At 32.1% G+C, this 21,247-nt stretch overlaps 1 protein-coding gene across 6 annotated transcripts in view; it reads left to right on the top strand.

Moving 5' to 3' along the window:
- The window catches only part of LOC142334151 (DNA damage-binding protein 2-like), a 90,104-nt gene extending 69,606 nt beyond the window's left edge, over positions 1-20,498 (top strand). For 4 of the 6 annotated variants that reach the window (XM_075381918.1, XM_075381917.1, XM_075381920.1 and 1 more), the window contains exon 8: positions 4,148-4,656. In XM_075381918.1, the coding sequence (XP_075238033.1) occupies positions 4,148-4,405 (258 nt within the window). In that variant the 3' untranslated portion in view covers positions 4,406-4,656. Of the gene's footprint in view, positions 1-4,147; positions 4,657-6,701; positions 7,021-9,316 lie in introns of those variants that run through there. The other 2 variants (XM_075381922.1, XM_075381923.1) reach the window with 2 other exon arrangements.
- Positions 20,499-21,247: the final 749 nt, after the last annotated feature.

The following is a 21,247-nucleotide window of genomic DNA, read 5'->3' as shown; positions in this document are numbered from 1 at the left end:
ATGAAAAGCTGAGATACTACCACTCATGCCATGGAGGCTGGCTCTTTTTTTCTTCGGTATTATGGAGAAATACCATTTACATACCCTCACAAGTGGGGGAGTGTCAGACTCGCACGGATTCGGCTAGATGTTATTATTAAGCCTATGTGTGTTCACACCCTGTAGACTAAAACTCCAAGTTCACCGTTTCTCCCTACCCAAGGTCGGATCAGAAATTGAGCATAGCACGATCCCGGAGGTGCATTTGAGTTCAGGGATCAGGAGTCCCCGTGCCTCATCACCACCGCCCATCTACACAAGTGCAGACGAATGGCAGCTCTGCAGGGGGCTGTCCATCACCCTTTACTCTCCGTTCAAGCTCTTCACCTGGGTTCCAGGACTTTTACCCATATCATGGTCTCTGTGTATCCTCTTGCTTGTCCCAAACCACCAAGAGGAGAACCAGGCTCAACTATGTCATTCCCAGAACCCTCCTCCACAGCCGGAACCGCCCCCACCACAGGAGGGGAACTGGGTCTGACTATGTTGTTTCCAGAACCCCACCCAGCGGCCAGGGCACAGCAGCCACCATAGTGCTAGCTTTTTACACCTCTGGACGCTTCTTTTTCCTTCTGATGCAGGACAAATGAAGCCAGAAACAGCCACAAATTTATCTGCTCCCGTCATCATAACAGTAATCACATTATCGGGATCTATTATTCCTGTTATGTTGGTACATTCGTGCCTTTCCTTCTCCCAACAAATGCATGAAAAGAATACATGTCCCATCATCTCTCTACCACCACAGTAAAGGCAGTCTGAACTCTCTGACCTTTGCCTCAAAAAGAGATACACCCTAAAAGAACCGTGGCTTGTCAGGAATTGAGTGAGCCAAAAATTCATCTCACCAAACCCCCTCCCAAACCATGGCCTATCTCTTTAATCAGTCTTCGGATCCATTCATCCGTTCTTGCAGTCATCAATCTATTTTGCCATGCTACCAGTAGCTCTCTGCGGGCGTACTCCTTGCCCAAGCCTTCAGCTATTTTTATTCTTTCTTCTGCTAATTGTTGGAATGACGGCACACTGGTGGATAACAAATAAAGCCTCAGTTGACACTGAGGAATAGGCACATCTTATCCTCAGTGCCACTTTCCTCTGAACCCCTTCTAAATATCACCTTTTTCTGTCTCTATATAAAGCTCTGTACCACACAGTGACTCCATATAATAATGCTGAATGCACAACATGCGCATATAGTATATTTATTGATTTTCGAGGTCCAGTGGTTATTCTCAGAAACTTATTCAGGTTCTTGACTATTTCCTCAGCTTTAGTTCAAGTTTCCTACACGTGAAAGGTGAAGAATCATCTATGGTCAAGCCACATTCCTTGGTATTTTTAATTTTTAGCTGACTGGACTGATCCTTCTGCCGTTCTAATCTGGATTGGTTCAATTTTTTTTCTGCCTGTCATTGCAATCATTGTGGTTTTTCGGTAACCCCACTCGGTTGGTTGGGTTTCAGTTAACCACATATCTCAGAAATGGTCAACCTAAGACTACATGACTACACTTCACTTACACTCATACACATCATCCTCATTCAGCCTCTGAAGTAATATCTGACAGTGATTTCTGAAGACTAAGCAGGAAAAAAAGTTTAGGTATACATGAAAATATACGTAATTACATATAGTATTGTTTAACTTCAGTAATCAAAAGTGACCGTTTAGATTTGTTATTTGATATTATCCATTAGAATATCGTTTATTGCCTCAGTTCTTGTAAAACCAAACCGAACCCTAAAGAGAGTAATATTAATTTTGGCATAGTTTATTTATCTGTTACTTTCTTAGTACGTTAGAAAATACAGGCTGGATAGAAATAGATAATTATTGTAACTATCTGTAAGCCTTTTTTATCCACCTGCGTTCATAATTGAACAATATTATGATAAATCTAGAAAAACAACCATCACAAAGGAAAGAAATCAGTTAAGAAACTGACTCAGTACCTCATTTAAATAAATAAGCGGGTGGGTAGGTTCGTCATCAAAGCTGGAAGCTCTGAAGGAACTTAGTTTTGCATAAGGCTAATAGTAGCAAATATTTATTTAGAAATTTCTCACCTGAAAACTAATTTCATAGCCGCATTTAGTTCAGGAATCAACTGTCTATTTTTACTTACAGTTTTAAAAAAACTATCTCCAGCAAGGTCAGGTCCACCTCATCATGGCAAAGAGTCAATTTTGTTTTTATGTTCTTAGATAATGTCCTTCTTTTTGACAATGTTTCTTAATTTTTGTTTCCTTAAGAATGAATTCTGTAAAAACAAGGCACGATAAAAAGAAAATAACAAAATATTTTAATTTTGGGTGATAGTTCTTTTTAACTGAATTTTTCTTCTCGCATGACAGCAGCACTACCTGCAATGTATGTCAATATTTTCAGCCATATTTGATCCATAGTTTAAATTTGGTAGCCAAGTAATTTGAAGTACATTATTATGAGTGGTGATTTCTTTTATTTTAAAAAACATAAAACAAAGGATTTGCATTAAATTTTATTTTAAAAATGTTTTAAAGTGCAGTGAAGTGGTGATGTCAGTTAAGGCGTTCGGTGAAAATTTTACATCGATAACATGGGTCAGTATGAGTGGTACAAATGGTTTCAAGAAGATCATGAACACAAAAGGATTGGATTTCTAACAACACTGATGAAAATATTGATAAATAAAGCATATTGTGATCAATAATTGTCAAATCAGTATTAGCAAAGTTGTTGAAGAGATAGGAATCTCTTCTGGGTCTTGTGAAACAATTTTGACAGACAGTGTGGTTTGAAATGAGTAGCAGTCAGTTTTTCCAAAACAGTTGAATTTTTAACAAAAGCAACATTCCAGAACAACTTTTAGCTGATATTGATCGCTCATGACTCTTCTAACAATTTCAATAACAATGCGGGCAAAAAGTTTTTGGCTTTTGCAACTCAATTATTTCAGCTCACTTTTCATTATTAATTTGCAGTTATTTAGCCAAAAATAACATACTGATGCTGTAGCCTCCATATTCTCCAGACTTGGCATTGTTTGATTTTTTCTTGTTCTCTTTAATTAAGAGAACAATAGAAGAACAATGATTTTCAACACTAAATTAAATAAAGAAAAAAAATCACAAATTGAACTTAAGGCATTACTAAAAAAAATGCTGGATTGGAAGAAAGGCTGGCAAAAATATTTGCATCTTTGGGGGAGTACTTGGAGTACTTTGAAGGTGACTATATCAGCCTAAAAAAATAAGTAACTATTTTTAATAAAAATTACAGTACTCTATATTTTTTGTATTACACCTTATTTTTTATATTCTTTTTACCATTCGATGTTTTATTTATTGTATATTAATCTCTCTTCCTCACACAACACATATGCCAGCTGTAATCCAGCCTTTGCCTATTTTCATTCATTCCTTGAAAGTTATGAAAAAAATGAACAGAATAATATTCAAAGAAATTGCTCCATTCTCTTCTTCAGCATGTAAATTATAATTTGATTATTTCTGATCTCATCATTAATTTTACTTTTTTTTCTCTTTTTTTTTACTGGCATTTAACACATTGTAATCCACTGTTTTTTACTGACATTTAACACATTGTAACCCACTGAGAAGGGCCTTTGTTATTTTTATGCTATATCTAGATTTTTGAAAACATTAAAATAATAATACATAAATGATTTTTTAAAAGTCATTATTTTACAAAGAAATTAAATTTTTGTAAAGTTTAAAACTTAAATTGTCAATCCCCATGGCGGAGTTGTAGCATCTTGGCCTTCCTGGCCTTTCATCCTAGGGTTTCAGATTCCAATCCTGGTCATTTTTTGCATGACATTTTCATATGCTACAAAATTTCCATTTTATATTCCCACACACAAGCTTCAAACCTTATGGTGAATTAATCTCATCAGGAAAAAAATTATGTAACTGTAAAACAATATCAAAATCTATTTATTTATTTGTTTTAATAACTTTCATTTTTTAGATCTGTTTTTTTTTGTCTTGAATCCATTTCATGAAGCATTTCTATTTGCTTTTTCCTTATAGAAATTTGTTTTTGATGTATATTAGTGTAACTTACAATCTTATTTTTTAATTGAAGTTTTTTTCTTTTATAGGCATCATGGCATCCAACATCTGATATTATTATTATTGGTCGATATCCCGATCCAAGTTTGAGTTCTTACACAGAAGGAGAACCCCGCACTATTGATTTCTTTTGTCCAGCTATGGGTAAAACTTTATATCAGTTGATAAAAAGCGGTGTATCCCAGTGTATTTCAAGTATAAACATTTTTAATAATACTGGAAATATATTAGCAACTGGAAGAGGTACGATATTTTCTTATGCTGCATTGGAAATTTTTCGTAGTTAATTGTATTCAGTTTATTTACATTTGAAATGCCGATTCAGGATTATACTTTCTAACAATGTATTTATCCTTTGACTTGTCACACCTAGCTCAAATCATAATTTTTTTCCCAATTTACAGTAATCCCCTTATAGTTGCAGATAATATATTTCAAGACATATTATGGATACTAAGTTAAAAATGAAATAAGATGTGGATTTTTTTAGTTTTACCTGATAAAAAGGTAAGAAATTATTTTATATATTACAAAATTTGTAAGCTTTTATTTAAAAACGACTTATGAATATATTTTTTAAATTATGCTTGCAGGTAAATAAATAAATATTTTTTTGAAATTTTGACTAAAACATTAAAACTTTTTAACAGATGTTTTCCTTTTTTTAAGTAGACTCAGGTACATCTCATATTTAAGTCCAATAGGAATTAGCCAAATACCAACATTTAGTTTGCCTTTGTTAATGGTTTTCCAACATTGAAATATCTTGGTGAAAACCGTCTTCATCACTTATTGCCCCAAAGATTTAGAGGTAAGAAATGCAGATGTGAATGCAGGAAATGGACTTTAGTAACATATTACATCGCATACTTTGTATGAATTTATCGGTTTACAATATCCTGATAATTTTCTGATTTATGAACATCCAGAAAATGTTTGCATTTTTAAACACTATGAGAGCAGCGAGTTAATTCTACATCAGTCAACAAAGGGCTAAAAATTTCATCTCTGACTGGTTCCTTTATTTGTGGGCCAACAAATATCTCTTCTTTAATTTTTGCTTCGCTTACTTTTGGAAATTTTTGTCATATGTACAAGAATTTTTGATTGTCTTTCTTAGCTTTTACAGAATTTTTTGTTTGATATGAAGGAGCAGTACAGATATATTTTTCTGGTTAACAAGTGGCTCATGAATAATGTTATTTTCACCAGGAGTCAAGTTATCGCTTTTGCTCCATTGTTTTAGTACATTATGCTGATCCCTATCTCGGGTGTCCCACTCACTAATAAAACAACAGTATTTTATATACCCTAATCACATGCCTAACAAGAGTTATTGCTTGTAAGTCTCCACACACATTCCGATTATGCCTTTTATAATTTAACAGTTTTCATAACATCATACGTTACTTTCATATTAATTCCATGACAGATCGACACAGAAGGATATTTATTGTTATTGTGAAGCAGAACTGCTTTTAAGATAAATATGGAGGAATCATTGAATAGGTGCCACTCCTCAGGTCGGAACTACCCTAATTATAACATAAACTTATCAATATTTATGCAGTAAACTAAGTAATTCTCTTTTTTAAGTAAATTCTAGTTTGCAGTCTTGAGCTTACAAGATCAGTTTGATTTTTTCATAAGTTTAAATCTCTTACCAAGTTATTTAGCTCACCTCATGATATAAGATATGGCTCGCAATTGCAATATGCTGAATTGCAATTCAAAGTTTAAATCGTGATTATTTTCTTCTGTAATGTCCATTTCTTCATCACTGTTTTTACGAAACAAGTTTTCAGGAACTTCAGAAACCGGTATGAATTCAGTGTGAGATGCAGGTCTGAATGCAGATGACAGTGAAGGATAGAATACAGTGTATTTAGATGTCTTAGAAATTCAAAACGCTTAGTTTAACAGAATTAACAATCAGTTAAGTGATTTTTTGGTTCATGCCAAACCGTAGGGACCACAAATGTCAAAGCCTTTCATATGCCTTTTAGCCGTTCTCTTAAATCAATCGAACAGTTACTTCATATTATATGAGGTGCTCATGTTTTATCCTGATGGTTGATTTTACAAAGTACAATTTATAAATTTTTTAATTATAAGTATAATGTTTTGTTATGTGATTTTACAGTGCACTCACCACACATGTAACAAAAACCGTCTTAATCATTTACACTCTTATGAGGCATTATGAAATTTCAATGTTCACTCTCTTAATACAGTTATCACACCAACTGAAGAGATTATATTATTAAAACCAGTAGGCTAACAAACCCAACAAGCTTTGTGTTGTTTTGAATTGTTCAGACTTTATGAATCTCGTTTATGTAAGCTTCAACAGAGAGATATGAAGTTACAGACGTGATGTTTGTGTTATGACTTAAGTATTGTTTCATGGTTAACAACTGATTAATATAGTTAAAAATATTCACCAAGCACATAAATATAAAGTAATTATGTAAAATAAACATTGTTCATGTATTATATATGAACACTTTTTGAAATTTAAATTATGGAATTTTTCAAAAATATGGTTTGATGGTAAAATTCTGATTTCACATTCTTTTTCAGCATTAAAAAACAGATTGGTTTCATTTATCACATGTTAAGAAACAGAGATTGTGTTTATCAGTGGTATCAATTTTATGAGAAGAATTTTAATGAGATTTTATGGTATAATTTTACTTTTAACATTTCAGTGATTCTAATATTCATCGGTTTTTTTTCACTCACGCAGCCCATTTTAAACTTGGACTGTTAATCAGAAGATTATTCAAATCATTTTGTTTACTATAACACATCTGGCAACCCATATGTAAAAACTTTTAATTTGTTAAAAGTTTTTAGTTTTAATTTGTTAAAACTTTTTTGTACTTCTAGTTTGAGATTTTAATACGTTTGAAGGCATCAGTTTACATTATTTCTTTTCATGTATGTATATATCTATATATTATTGTAAATATGTACAGTATTGTTAAATATATATATTTATTTTTTTTTTTTTAATATGATGCTTTACATTTTACAGCAAATTTATATTCTTTTGATTAATTTTATGAGGAACAGGAGGCCTGATGTTTACCAGTAGGCTAATTTCCCTTTTGTATAACTCCTTTTTTGTACAAAACTAAATTTTCCTTTTATACAACATAAATTCCTCTTAAATAAATGGTTTAAATTTTCCTTTTTTCAACTCTTTGTAGGAAAATAGAAAGAACCCTTGAATAATTTCACTGAAACTAAGACAGGTCACTTATTCTACTGAGCTTCATTAAAGAAACAGTTATCTTGCCACCGTCTTCTAGAAGGTGCCAGCATGACACCATAAATGGTACCTGGGCAGTAATTTGACATGATTCACATTCCAAATGTAAGAGGGTGGGGTGAAAAGTTATTGTATTAAATGTTATTGTAATGTATTAAATTTAAACCAATTATTATTCTTGCTGATCCTGCTAGCAAGTCCTTTTGTGACCAAAAGATTTAGTTTGTTTACTCACATCATTCACTTAACCTGTACATGTCTGTTATTGTTTTATAAGTTCTAAAAATTGAACGAAAAATCATCATAGACACTTCATATATACTGTATGTATATCATTTATACATATTATATATATATATATATATATATATATATATATATATATATATATATATATATAACACTATAATATGTATATCATTTATACATATTATATATATATATATATATATATATATATAAACACTATTTTTATTTTCATTCTTATTTTGGAGGTTAATAATTCTGTTTTGTATTTAGTTTGTTTAGTTCTGGCTTATCATGTTCAGCTTCAACTGTATTAATAGTTATGTTAGCTGTTTTTCTGAGTGCAACCAAATCATTTAGAGTATTATCTAGTTTGATGAAGATGATTAAGTTGCATCATTTATATTGTTGGTTCCACCTCACTCTATTAGTAGAAGATCATCTTTAATAAAATATTTTATTTAATTCCTAACAGATTCGTCAACACAGTTTAGTTAAAACATTCAATTTAAAAATTATTGTAAACTTACAAGTGTTATTTAAATGTTTATTTAGTAAATCACTATATCCATGACCATGATTGTCTCTAAAAACAATACTTTACTCATTTTTATAAGTGTTTAAATATTTAATTATTAAAAAATTTTAAATCTAAAATTTTTTGGTTGCATTTTTCAAAACTTTACTTAACTTCTGATTGCTCACTTCTGTAATAACTGTTATGTTGATAGTAGTAGGAACTGTAGTAACTATTATATTTCATCATCTATAATTTAGGTTCATGTTTTCTGCAGTCTTCATTTTTAGATTTAAAATTTTATTGTTGTTTTCTTCAAGAGATTTAAAGCTGATTTGGTGATTGCAGTCACTATTAACCTAACTCTCCTGAGTGCCTGTGTTTATTTGTCAATTTTATTTTACTTTGAAGTTCATCCTGCTGTTTTATAAGTTTTGATATGTTGTCATCTAATTTTATTATCTGTAAAATATATTTACACTTTTGATAAGTATGTTTTGGCTTTATATTATTTTGTTGGGTATTTCATTGAGTAAATTTTATTTTTATCGTTACTTTTTCAAGCTAAGCAAATGCTAAAATAAGATTTATTTTATTCATAAGCAAAATTAATAACAAAAATTGTATGATTATTAAATCTTGAAATTAGCTCAGTTAAAACGAAAATATGATGAATCATGTTAACCAAATTGATGTTAAGCCTTATTATTTTAAAGTTAAAATAAAACAGAATTATTCAGTCTATATTGTATAATTTTCAATGTGTAAATTTTATTTATAAATGTAAAAAAAAATATTGGGCTCACAGAAAGAGATTATAAAGAAGATATTCTAAGTAAGTGAATATTGTAAACTTATGATGTAACAGTCATGCAAGCTTCATTATAAATTATTTCAAATAATTTCAATGGATCACCGTTAAATTGTATTAAATCAGCAAACATTGTTTCTGTTTAACTTAAATTCTTTTTTAATATCAATGCTGTGTAATCTCTTTGAACTGAAGACATGTACCTCCAAAAATTCTTCATATTATATGTAATTTAAGGAAACAAATTCTTTACATTTCTTTTTTAGTAAATTTACTTGATATACATTGTATTTAAAATTTATTATTATATAAATCTTGCAAATGTATTTATATTTACTCTGTTTTAGGTGAAGCATTAGTGTTATGGAGCAAATATAAAAGGTAACAGATGAAGAATTTTGATTTGACAAGTTAATTTTTTACCACCCTAAATAGTATATCTGATAAGTTAATTTTTTTTTTAATTTATGTATGGTTACATAGTTTACATAGAAGAAAGTGAATATATTATTATTATGTCTAAAAAAATAATTCAGCGATGTAATAGTAAACTTTTGATGGCCAACCTCATGATTTACTGGTTACTCCAGGTCCAATTTTGGGTATTTTTCACTTTTTTTAAACTACATTTCATTATGAGTAAATTTTAGTCAGAATTATTATTAAAAAATTCTGAAAGCCCTAATAATACCTTTCTCATTTTTTCATTTCTCTGACCAAGCCTACACTTTTTTAACTACTTTTTGTTACTGTTCTTCTTCTACTATGACATTCTAATCATTGTCAAATTCTCATCTCCTTTACATATTTCGTTTGATCATCTATTCCTTCATTTATCCCATATTATTTCTTCATGTATCATTGAAGTGGTCATCATTTGAATCTGCACAATTGTTGTATACTTAGATTCTACGCTTAGAATCTATTCTGACCAAAATAATTTTTTTTACTTTATCCTTGTAATAACACATGCATGCATGTGTGCATACATATATACACACACATGTAATTTAAAATATAATTTTTTTTCAGTCTCCGCAAAGTATAGAATTAGAGAACACCTCTTACCTTTACTTTTTTATCTTCATGAAAATGTGTTCGGGCCTAAGCCCATCTTCAGTGATATCTTTTTATAAATTTTTGATTTGTTTACATTTACACATTGATGTTAGCTTTTTACATTTTATTCTTTAAAAATTGTTTGTTAATAAAATTTAAAAACATTTTAAAAATTCAGAACAAATATTTGTTCAATCAAGAGAATGAGTATTGTAATAATACTAGAGTTATTGCAATACTTTTTCATTCTCTTCAAGTTAGTTCAAGTGAATTTTCTAGTATTCAGTTTCACTGAATCAAAGAGAATATGTTGTTTTGAAAATCAATATCTGATCATGCTACAGGACAAAGTATTGCAGTATGTGGTGATGGTGCAAAGGAGATAACAGGAAAAAACATGAATTTCTGAAAGAAATTAAAAGATATCATATACCAAAGGCAAAATGGATACAATGCTTCCTTCACAGACATGCTGTTGCCAAAAACGTATGCCGGAAAATCTCAAACTTATTCTTTCAAAAGCTGTAAAAATGGTTAATTTTATTTATTAAAAGTCGACCGCTACAGAATAGGCTATTTGCTAAACTATACCATGAAATGGGCAAAAAGAAAAGTCTCTTCTTTTCCATACAGAACTCAGATGGTTATCGCAGGGGAAAGTGTTACAGTTATTGGAATAGGAGATGAATTAATAATATTTTTCCAGGATAAACAAACGCTACTCTCAATGATTTTTACAGAATAATGAATATATGTTGCTGTTGGCTTACTTAGCTGATTTATTTTCCTATTTAAGGTGTATATTTTCCCATTTGAATCTGAATTTACATGGACATGATAAAAACATTTTACTAATGACAGATGAAGTTTATGCTTTTATTAAGAAGCTTGATATCTGGATTATTCGCCTTCAAAGCAAAAATGTTCATATGTTTCCACTCACTTCTGATTGAATTGAGAAAATTTTGGTTGAAGAAGACATTATTATTCACCACAGTTTGGATAGCATGAAGGTGCATTTGTGTGAGCTAAAAATTCAGTCGGTGGAATATTTCCCAGAAGATAAAAATTATTTCTCAAAGAGATAGGTACTGAAAACATTGTTGTAGCTGCTAAGTTATTAAGTTAATTTTTTTTTGTTATCACTGCGTTTTGTTAGATTGTTCTTTAATTTTTTTATGAATTACTTATTGTTATCTTTTGGATTTATTATTCAAATTTATTGCCTTTCTAGAACAAACAAATTGAATTTCACGGCCAATTTTTTTTTTATGATAGTTATATATTCATTCACTTCCATACCATATTTTTCCTTTTTTATTAAAACTGTATAATGACCTTTACAAATCAAAGATCCACGATGTAATATTGCACTTATTACTTTATAAATGTAACCCTCAATTTTCATCATTAAATTTGATTTTACCAATCAAATTTATTTCTGTTTTATTTTTTTTAAAGAAGTTATGGGAATTAAAAAAATTGTTTCATCTTCAGTGCTTTCATTTACATAAGAACATTTTTTTAAATTTGATTACAAAACTAATTTTTTTAAAATTTGATTATTTCAAGTACATTATCAAGTTTTTGTACACTACCTAGTAATATCAAGTACTGCTAAGTAGCGGCACAATTTGTAAACTCACCATAAAAAATGAATAAAATGACATGTTCGAGTCCTGCGGTTCATCAAATGGTAAAAAAACGTTGTCTAACAAAATTCAAGTTATTTTTTGGAAATTATTCTTTTTTACAAATCTCATTGAACTGAAATATAATGTTTTTATCTTTATTTTTTAATTTTTTTTCCCATTTTCGTTTCACTTTTAGGTTAGATCATGTTTAGAACTGTAAACGTACACTGAACTGTAAACAGTGATGTCAATGAACTCATTGACATCACTGTCTGCAGACTCTTACCAGCGATTTTTTTTTCAACCTCAGATGGTTCTGAGAGTTTACTTCTGAATTTCACTTTTGATTTATTGTTTGTGAGGGTCAATATTATCATATTTATTAATTTGGGATGTAGTCCAAGGTGTCTTAAAATTTTTAGTAGGGATTTTCTGTGGATGCAATCATATGCTGTCATTGCTACTAATGTTATCATAATGTCTCTGCTCTTTTTCTATTGTAAGCTATTATTAGTTTGAGACTCATGATTTGTTCTGAACAGCTCCTCCAAAGTCTGAAACCTCCCTGGTATGCTTTTATTTCCTTCTTGATTTGTTTCCTTTTGAGGATCCTTATGAGGATGATTCTTGAAAGATTTAGTATGTTGTGTCTAAAAGTGAGTTTACCCTGTAGTTGTTGGGTCTATTTTGTCCTCTTTTTTGTGTAGCAAGTGAATGAGGCCCTGTGATCCCGTGTTCTGATACTTTAATCCAGATATTGACATATAAAATGTTCATAATAAGTTGTTTCTCATAAAATGAATTGACTTACAAAGTAATTTCATGACCCCCAGATTGTGAACAGACATAAACAGTTAAACTCGGTGATCTCTGCCTTAAGTGCACATTTATTTGCAAAATCAGTGACATGAAATTTATGAAAATATCTCATTTTTTTAATCAGATTGATATAAAATTATTTTATCAAATGAAATAAATAAAAGATGAGACTGTAGTTTTAATTTGAGAACTGTAACTTTCTGTAAATGTGGACAACTTTCTATTTTAAACCTTTTTTTCCATTACATGATTTCAGTCTTAATCTACACTGATGGGCTTTGCCATGTTAGTACAAATAATGATATAATTCTCTATTAAAGAAACATTTGACAATGTTGCATGTTTTGACTATGACTGATTTCTAAAAGTCTCTATATTTGTGTATTGACTTCTAACTTTACTAGATTTGATGTGAGGTGTGAGGCCCATATCTGCCATAATGAGGAGGATAATGATGACTTTTTTATTTCCATTGCTACCAGTGTATTTGGATATCTTTTCAGCATATTTGGTTTGGATGTTTTTGTCATTGGAGATGGCAATGTCGAGGTGATTTTTTTCTTTTTTCAATTGGTAGTTGATGTCTGGTGTATTAGTGGGGACTGTTTTATCTGTATGAATGTCAACATTCCAGTGTAGTTTGTATATAGCATTTTCGATTATGGATGTCAGTGTGTATTTGTAGTATAAATCTGTGTTTTTGATGAGTTTGTTTGTTGCAGCTAATGCTCAGTATATTACTTTAGCTGCTATTTTGTGTCTGGCTATGTATCTGGCTCTGCATCCATTTGTGGTATGTTCCACTGTTTCCTTGGTCATTAGTCCATTCCACAACAAAAAAGAAAAAGATTCTACTTCCTCCAAGTACAAACAACTCTAGCAACATACTCAATATACAAATTACCTTTCCTCCCCTGAAAACAGAACTCAGGTGACATAGTGAAGACTAGTCTTGTCAAAAAAGTTCAACTAAAAAAGACTTGTCAGTGGTTATTGAAAACCCCCAAAAAACACAAAATGACAAGAGTGTAAAGGCCCTTGTCATTTTAGAATATTTCTAGCCATTTTTTATGAAATTTAGTCAAAAACTCTCAAAACGAAACTTGGCAATGATGTAAATTAAAATACACTTCAACAAAATCTATTAAACAAACACATGACAAGGGTGTAAAGGGCCCTTGCCATTTAACATCACAATGCAAAACACGTATATATAATCTCAGATATCTGTATCTATATTAATTAAAAATTAATGTTATATCTATTTCTAAAAATCTCAATTAAGATATTTGATCTTACTCTTTTTATATTTATCGCCTAGGTTTTCCTTTAGGGCATCCTTTTTTTTGCTCTTCTCTATTTTCCTGAAGACCTCAATGTCGAACTCTGCAATGTCCAATGCATCTGACATCCATCCCTCAGTTCCTCTGGTGGAAACCGCGAAGGATCTCCTGCTGCTGGTATCGGATGATACCGGCTCCATTGGCAGAGCAAGAAGCACATCACAGTCAAGACTGGATGTGCTTACTGCGAGAGCGCGTGGGGCAGCAAATGTCTCGCCCGGTCAGCTAACAGCCTCTGTGATTTCAGAGGCTCCATTTTAGTTTTCCCTAAATCTTCCTTTTCTAAAATAGGTATTTCTATTTTCGCGGTCCCGGGGTTGGGATTTGTTTAATCTGAACTTTCGTTTCAGATTCCTTCATTTGTTTTGGACTTTGTGGTGCCTTAGAAGTATTTGTAGACTCATTTTTCTATGAACTTAGACGCTGTTGCTTTGGCAGGTCTACTTTCATCTTACACAACTTTGGGCTGCTATTCCTAAATGATCGATTCCTTAATTTCTGATCAGTAATTTTTTCCACCATTGTTGTTAAGACTGGTGCCAGTTCTGTTACCTCGTCCTTAGGTTTGATGGTGACTGCAGCAACAGCAACCTGTGCATAAGTCATGGTCTTTGGCATTATACTATGCATAATTTTCCTGGCTTCGAAATAACTGACCTTTTGAACAGTCTTTACTTCCTGAATCGTAATTTCCTCTGTATATTTTGGACAATTTCTTGATCTTGCGCTATGTTGTTCTTGTCTTGTGCTATCTTTTACTCTACGCATGCGGAGAGTAAAACTTCTCCATTTCATCGAGTGTCTAACCATCAACACACAATGACTCCTTGTCCATAAAGTTTCTCAACAATTTCATCCTCCATGTATTAAGCAAATTTGCACACAACTCCTTTTAAAAGTATTTAGAGTACCGTGTGGTGCAACCTCAACGTCGATAAGTCCAATCTTCTCTGCTTTTAATAACTGAGAAGACTGTACATCGTTAACGGATTCAACAGATAATCCCGTCGCAATCTTCCTTGTATCTTTAACTGGTCCTCCAGCTGCTTCGGTGATGCCACGAGCTATCACCAAGGACTGATTTTAGAAAAGTCACCATCCTTTTTCTTTATTATTAAATACTTAGGAATAGGTAGATCGAAGCATGGTTCGATCCTTTCTTTCTAGTACTATAAATTCTTCCTTATCATTAAACTCCATGCTGTTCCTCCTCTTCGCTACCGAAGAAAGAGGTTCTCCAGTGGAAACTGTTTCCATAATCCTATAAGTTGTCAGTCAATATGTCGCAAGGTGTGGGCATGCCCTGGATCACCTACCAGGGTTCCCCCAGTCAGCCGCCACTCACAAATTTAACCCATAACCCAGGCCGGGGAGTCAGTTACAGCCTGACCCATGTTACTGACATCCCAGGGCTCACACGTAGCAGTAAGGGCTCCAATACCCTTACCCATGGGACAATCCCTGCCAAAGACCAAAGTGACTGACTCAAACTAGACGATGCAAAGCTTCAGCAGAGCAAGCTCACAGTAGCCCACCCTCAACCCGTCTCCACAACCGAGAAGAGGGATGGGCACTCCGCCCAGCATCAACAAACAGATGACAGTCATGCCCTACACCCCTGCTGCAAACAGCAAAACCAAGAGGCACAACCGTAACCAGCTTGGATAGCTCAGGACCACCAATCCCGTACTCCAGAAGGAGTTCTTGGGCAAGACCATTTCCCCATTGGCCGACAAGTAGAGGTACCATGTCGTTGCCCATCCCGGACGTGTGCATAGATGTTGAACGGACGTGGGTTTGGATTTATCCAGGACATTATTTTTGTTATTTTGAAGTGATGTATTTCAGTTATCTTACTCATCTTCTCTTTGCTGATGTTTGATGACTTGTTGAGAAACAGAAATATCCTTAATATGAATTGGGGTGAGAGTGAGGCTGCCTTTGGAACTGACTGCATTTTTTGTCTATTGGTAAGCCTCATACAATTTAATACTTTCTCTTTGCCGATTGTTACACATATTGTGTCTTTTTACATTATTTATCTACACAGAACTTCAGAAATTTTTGACCATCTCTGCCTAGAAACTACCACAGTAAATTTTTTTTATAGTAGGATGGTCTGATTGAAAACCATGATGAGATCAAGTAATAAGTCTATTTTGTTTATAGTATATGCTCATACAGTTTTTCAAAACAGTTTAAACTAAAAATAGGATGTTAGTTACTTATAAAATTACTAACAACAAAATTAAAAATTGTTTAGTTAGGCCAATATTTCACATGTTAAAAAAACAAGGTTTTTTTGACACACAGTAGATTAGCAAAATAGGCCATTACCCTTTAGATAGCTGATATCAAGATACGTTGTTTACATTTAATTAAGAACACGTAGTGGGATTCACTGATAACTTTATCCATTAGGTTTTTCCACTAAAAATACATATATAAGCTCTTAACTGATTAAAACATGTTTTATGTTTGCAATCAACTAAATTCCAAAAATGTTTAATATCTTTTTTTACTCTAGATTCTGCTTTAGAAATTTAATTTAATCGATGATAATAATTGTTGATTAATCATAGAACTTTAAATATTTCTTATTTCTAGCACATCTGACATTCTACTCTAGTTAGTTTGTAATATCTTTTATAAATTGACTGACTGACTAGTAGGAATTGTTTGACTTCAGAGATCCACAAATCCATTTCAGTACACATCTATTAAAATAAGAATTTAATTCTGTAGAATTCATGTATAGCATCATGAACTTCTGTACTAACATATAACCGATTACAATTAATGCCAAGCGTACTAAAGTATAGATTTATCATCTTTTGAACTATAAATTTGTCATCTCCATTAAAACTGTAAAAGACATGTGTTTAGACTAATCACTCTACCTGAAGGTTGTATTCAAGATTGGACTTTATTTGTAACCAGATGATTATCATACTCACTTACTATGGGGTACTCATTATGGCTAACATCATTAATGAAGACCTCTTAAAACTAGATATAATGTTTGAAGTTTCATTAGTAATAGTTAAAATGGAATCTTCATTCAGAAATTTTATTATCACTGATCCATTTAGTAAAGTTAAAAGAATTAAAGATAGGTTGACACAAAGCCAGAAACCGGTACAGATTTTAAGCACATAAATTTTTTGCAAGTTAAACAAGTCATGATGTGTAATCCCAAATGATAAACTTGCATACAACTGAATATCTAAAACAAAAAATCTTTTAGATTTTCATACAAGAAAGAGTGCATCAATGTCTCTTTGGTTCAGAAATATTATTTCTTACTGGAACTGTTACTTACTGTTGCAAATTTAGTTTTCCTCGTTTGTAATTAACCATTTTAGTACTCTGTATTTCCCAATTAAAATTTTACACCGTTGGATGGATAATTATTGTAAATCTGTGCATTTTCCTAAATAACCAGTGTTGCAGGATATTAGTGACAACAAATACAAAAACAAATCGATCAGAAGTGAGAGTTTACTTTAAATTATGAAAAACCTGAATCTCAGAAATGTTGGCCCATGAATGCAAACAAAACATAAAGGAAGTACAATTGCACTACTGACAAGAAGTCAGGAAAGTCAGAGCTAGTATTAGATCATGTGAAGGAGCTGTTGATGTCTACAAGCTAAGTTTTAGTTCCCAACAGTCAAGGATGTGCGGGGAATTTTCTTATAGCAGAATCTTTGTTTCTTACTTTAGCAATTCTTCACAGTGAATATACAACTTTCCCTGTTCAAAACATAATCTTCTCTTTCATCTAAGAGTAGTCTTACAACTGATTCGGTTTAGTTTCTCATCCCATGCAGCTCAGTTTTTATATAAACAAGCATGCAAGTTCTCTTGAATTAGCATTTCATTTAATCTTCAGCATGCTTATTATTTCAACCGGTTTCTAACATTGTGTGAACTCATCTCAATTTCTGAATTGTTGAAGTCTCCTGATATAATTTACCTTCCTTCAAATTTATTGAAACCCAAACCCAAATATTTTCTTATGTAAATAAAAAACAAATGCGCTCATAATTTCATTTTAATAAGCTTAATAATAGATAACAATATTGCACACAATGACTTGCATATAAATTTACATAGTAAATGTTACAAGGGTCGCTCAAATATAAACCAGAACGTGTTTACATAGTTTTCTTCAACAGAAATACATTTTATATACTGGATAGGTAGCTTCCTGATCCCCTTATCAAAAAACAAAATGGTGTCCCAACAACCAATTGCGCCCTTAATGCTCAATGTGAAATCATAAGGTGACAAGTCTTGACTATATGTTGATGTTCAAGAGTGTCCAATGAATATTAGCGACTATCACAAGTCTGAACAGCTATCATGAAGAAGCAGAATGTTGCAAATCAGTTGTCGGCATTGTTTGTTGTGATAAGAAGCCCTGATGTCATCCATCAGCTGACAGTAGTATTACCGCATTTATCGTCTTTCATACATGCAGGATATTAATCAGCAGCACACCTTTTGAGTCCCAAAACACAGTTGCCAGAACTTTTCCAACTTACATTTGTTTCTTGGCCTTTATCAGTGTCCCCTTTGCACTTTTCCTTCACTCCATACTTTTCTCTTACTTTCTGGGGTGTAATGGTTGACTCACAATTTGTGGTCACAATATGGTCCAAAAATTGCCTTTCCTTCTTCCTCAAGGCGATTTAGAAGCTGTTGATAGATTTCTTTCCGGACATTTCTTTTTGCCTCAGAAAGAAAACATGGAACCCACTTCGCGAAACTTTACTGTATCCAAGAGTGTCTGACAACATTGTATTCACTTGAAACACTTGTGTCCTCCGATGCAATTTCCACGGCAGTCATCTTCCACAAGGTCACAAATAACCTGAATGTTTCATCATGATGCTGGTACTTGGACAATGTTTGTGACCTTCATTCTCCACTGTATCACGGCCTTTTCACACTTTTTTGGCCTGATCAAACACGAGTTTTATCGACATGGTATCATCTCCGAACTATGCCTGGAGTCGAGTCAAAATTTAAGAAGATTTGACACCTTCGTTGATGAGAAATCATTGTTGTACAACGGACGATGGTTCCTCCTGCTCAGACATTCCCTGTTACTGATGAGTGAACATGATCTACGGGCATGGTTGGCCGGTTGCTCCCCTCCAGACACATCATTGAATACCCCTGTACCCCACCACATTCACTCCTCATTCCTCAGTTTGCACAGCAATATTCTGGTTTATATTTCAGTGACCCTCATAGTAGTAATCGATGATATACGAATATAACTGAAGCACAAATAGTAAGTAATAGGGTCAAATGGCAAACCGATTTTGTATTACTGAGGAATGATTTTAACAGATAAATTAATTTCATGAAGTAAAACATCTACATACAAAATACTTTCTCAACCCCCAGATATATAGATATGCTAATAGTAAAAATATTTGACCAATAAAAGATATAATGAATAATATTTCATATTCTACTTAATGAATTTTTGTGTGTAGCCAAGAAATTAAAAGATTTAAAATTAAGAAGTGTTATTTCAGAGCTGGTAAGACATTAAAAGATATCTTGTTATTACCTAATGTTTCCTCAGTATCTGTAATATTTTGGGGAAATGGAATCCTGGAAAATTAAAGAATGTGAAATACATATAAGAAGATCAGTGCTACATCTGTTAGTTCACTAAAGTTAAATATCGAATCTAACCCACCGGGTTGGTCTAGTGGTGAACACATCTTCACCAGTCAGCTGATTTTGAAGTCGAGAGTTCCAACATTCAGATCCTAGTAAAGGCAGTACTTTTATACGGATTTGAATACTATATCGTGGATACAGTTGTTCTTTGGTGGTTGAGTTTCAATTAACCACACATCTCAGGAATGGTCGACCTGAGACTGTACAAGTCTACACTTCACTTACACTCATACATGTCATCCTCTGAAGTAATACCTAATAGTGATTCCCAGAGGCTATCCAGGAAAAAAAATTATATTGGGTCCATACTCCCTGCATATTATTGGTTTCAATCGACAATGGTCAGTGACCATAGCAGTTAATAAAACAAGTAGGTTGCTTTAATGAAATGATTTTAGGTCCAAACAATTTTTATTTAATTTTCTACACATCTATTAAAAGAGTATTATTCTATTAAGAGAAAAGAAGGAAAGCTATATGATGGCAGTTATCTTTAGGCAAAGAATAAGTAAAGTAAATTCAAAGTAATGATATAAAAGTTTTTTAAGATTGTTGAAATTTTAAAAATTGGCTTTTAGTGTAGTAAAAATAGATAATGAATAGAGTGAGGGTTTTGTTCTGTTACATAATTGATTGTAATTATATTTTAAATATATTATAAGAATTGATGTACTTAAAAAAGGAAAATACAGAATAAAATAGAAATTTATAGTTATTTAGTTATAACTAAACAAATAAATATGTTTAATTTTTATCAGCTGAAAAACAATTTCTTTACAATTTTTTTATATACGCTTTCATAAATTTCAAGTTAATAGATTTGCACCTCAATAAGATTTTTTATTTAATTTTAGTGTCTGTATTCTTGCTACAGTATTAATGTTATTTAATTATTTGTTTTTTAATGGAAATATTGTTAATCTATTTTTTCTTTTATTTTAAATTATTAAAAGATTATACCAGTTGCTTTTAAATTGTATTTCTTTTTTTTTTGTGTGTAAATATCTACAATAATATACCTTTATTAATTGATTAATTTTAAACAGATGAACATACATGACAACAATTTTTTTTAATCTTGTGAAGAATTTTTACCAGATATATCGATTTTTATTTATGTTGTCTGCAGGAAACAATACTGCTAAAAATAGCAATCGCAAAGAAACACTAAAAACTAATGTAGAATGACATCGTAGATGATACTCTACTAATAAGTATCATACCCTAGAGTTTAAATTTATTCCATGAATCATGAAATATTGTGCTCTGATATCCTACATTTCCAACATAAGTTGACTGCGCAATAGTGTTGTTCAAAATGGGACAATTTTCTTTTCAAATTATCTAAAACTTTTTTAACTGAAAATATTGTAAAATCTATCCACAGAGAGAATTTAGCCAAGGTATTTGTTTGTGGCAGGATCACAGATGGCAAGGTTTCTGGCCTACATATTGGACTGGTTGGAGGTAGGCACATTGGCATCGTGCCAGGGTTATATTGGTATTGTTTATGATTCAATTTGGGGCTCCTGCTGGCATGGGTGGCCGCGCTCCCGGGTTATAGTAGCCCATGTGACCGATGACGTGACTTTGTTCCGCCGGTGGTGGGCCTGATTATGACTTTGTAATGCCACGCGAGACAACATGATGGTAACAGGTGGAGGTGCGGGGTTTGTCCCAAGCTTCTGCACGGACGAGAATGAGGTTGTGTTCCCCT

The sequence above is a fragment of the Lycorma delicatula genome, chromosome 13, assembly GCF_047948215.1.
Source record: "Lycorma delicatula isolate Av1 chromosome 13, ASM4794821v1, whole genome shotgun sequence".
Classification (NCBI taxonomy): domain Eukaryota; kingdom Metazoa; phylum Arthropoda; class Insecta; order Hemiptera; family Fulgoridae; genus Lycorma; species Lycorma delicatula.
The sequence above is the reverse complement of the archived record's forward strand: the minus strand, read 5'-3'. Positions and strand labels throughout refer to the sequence as shown.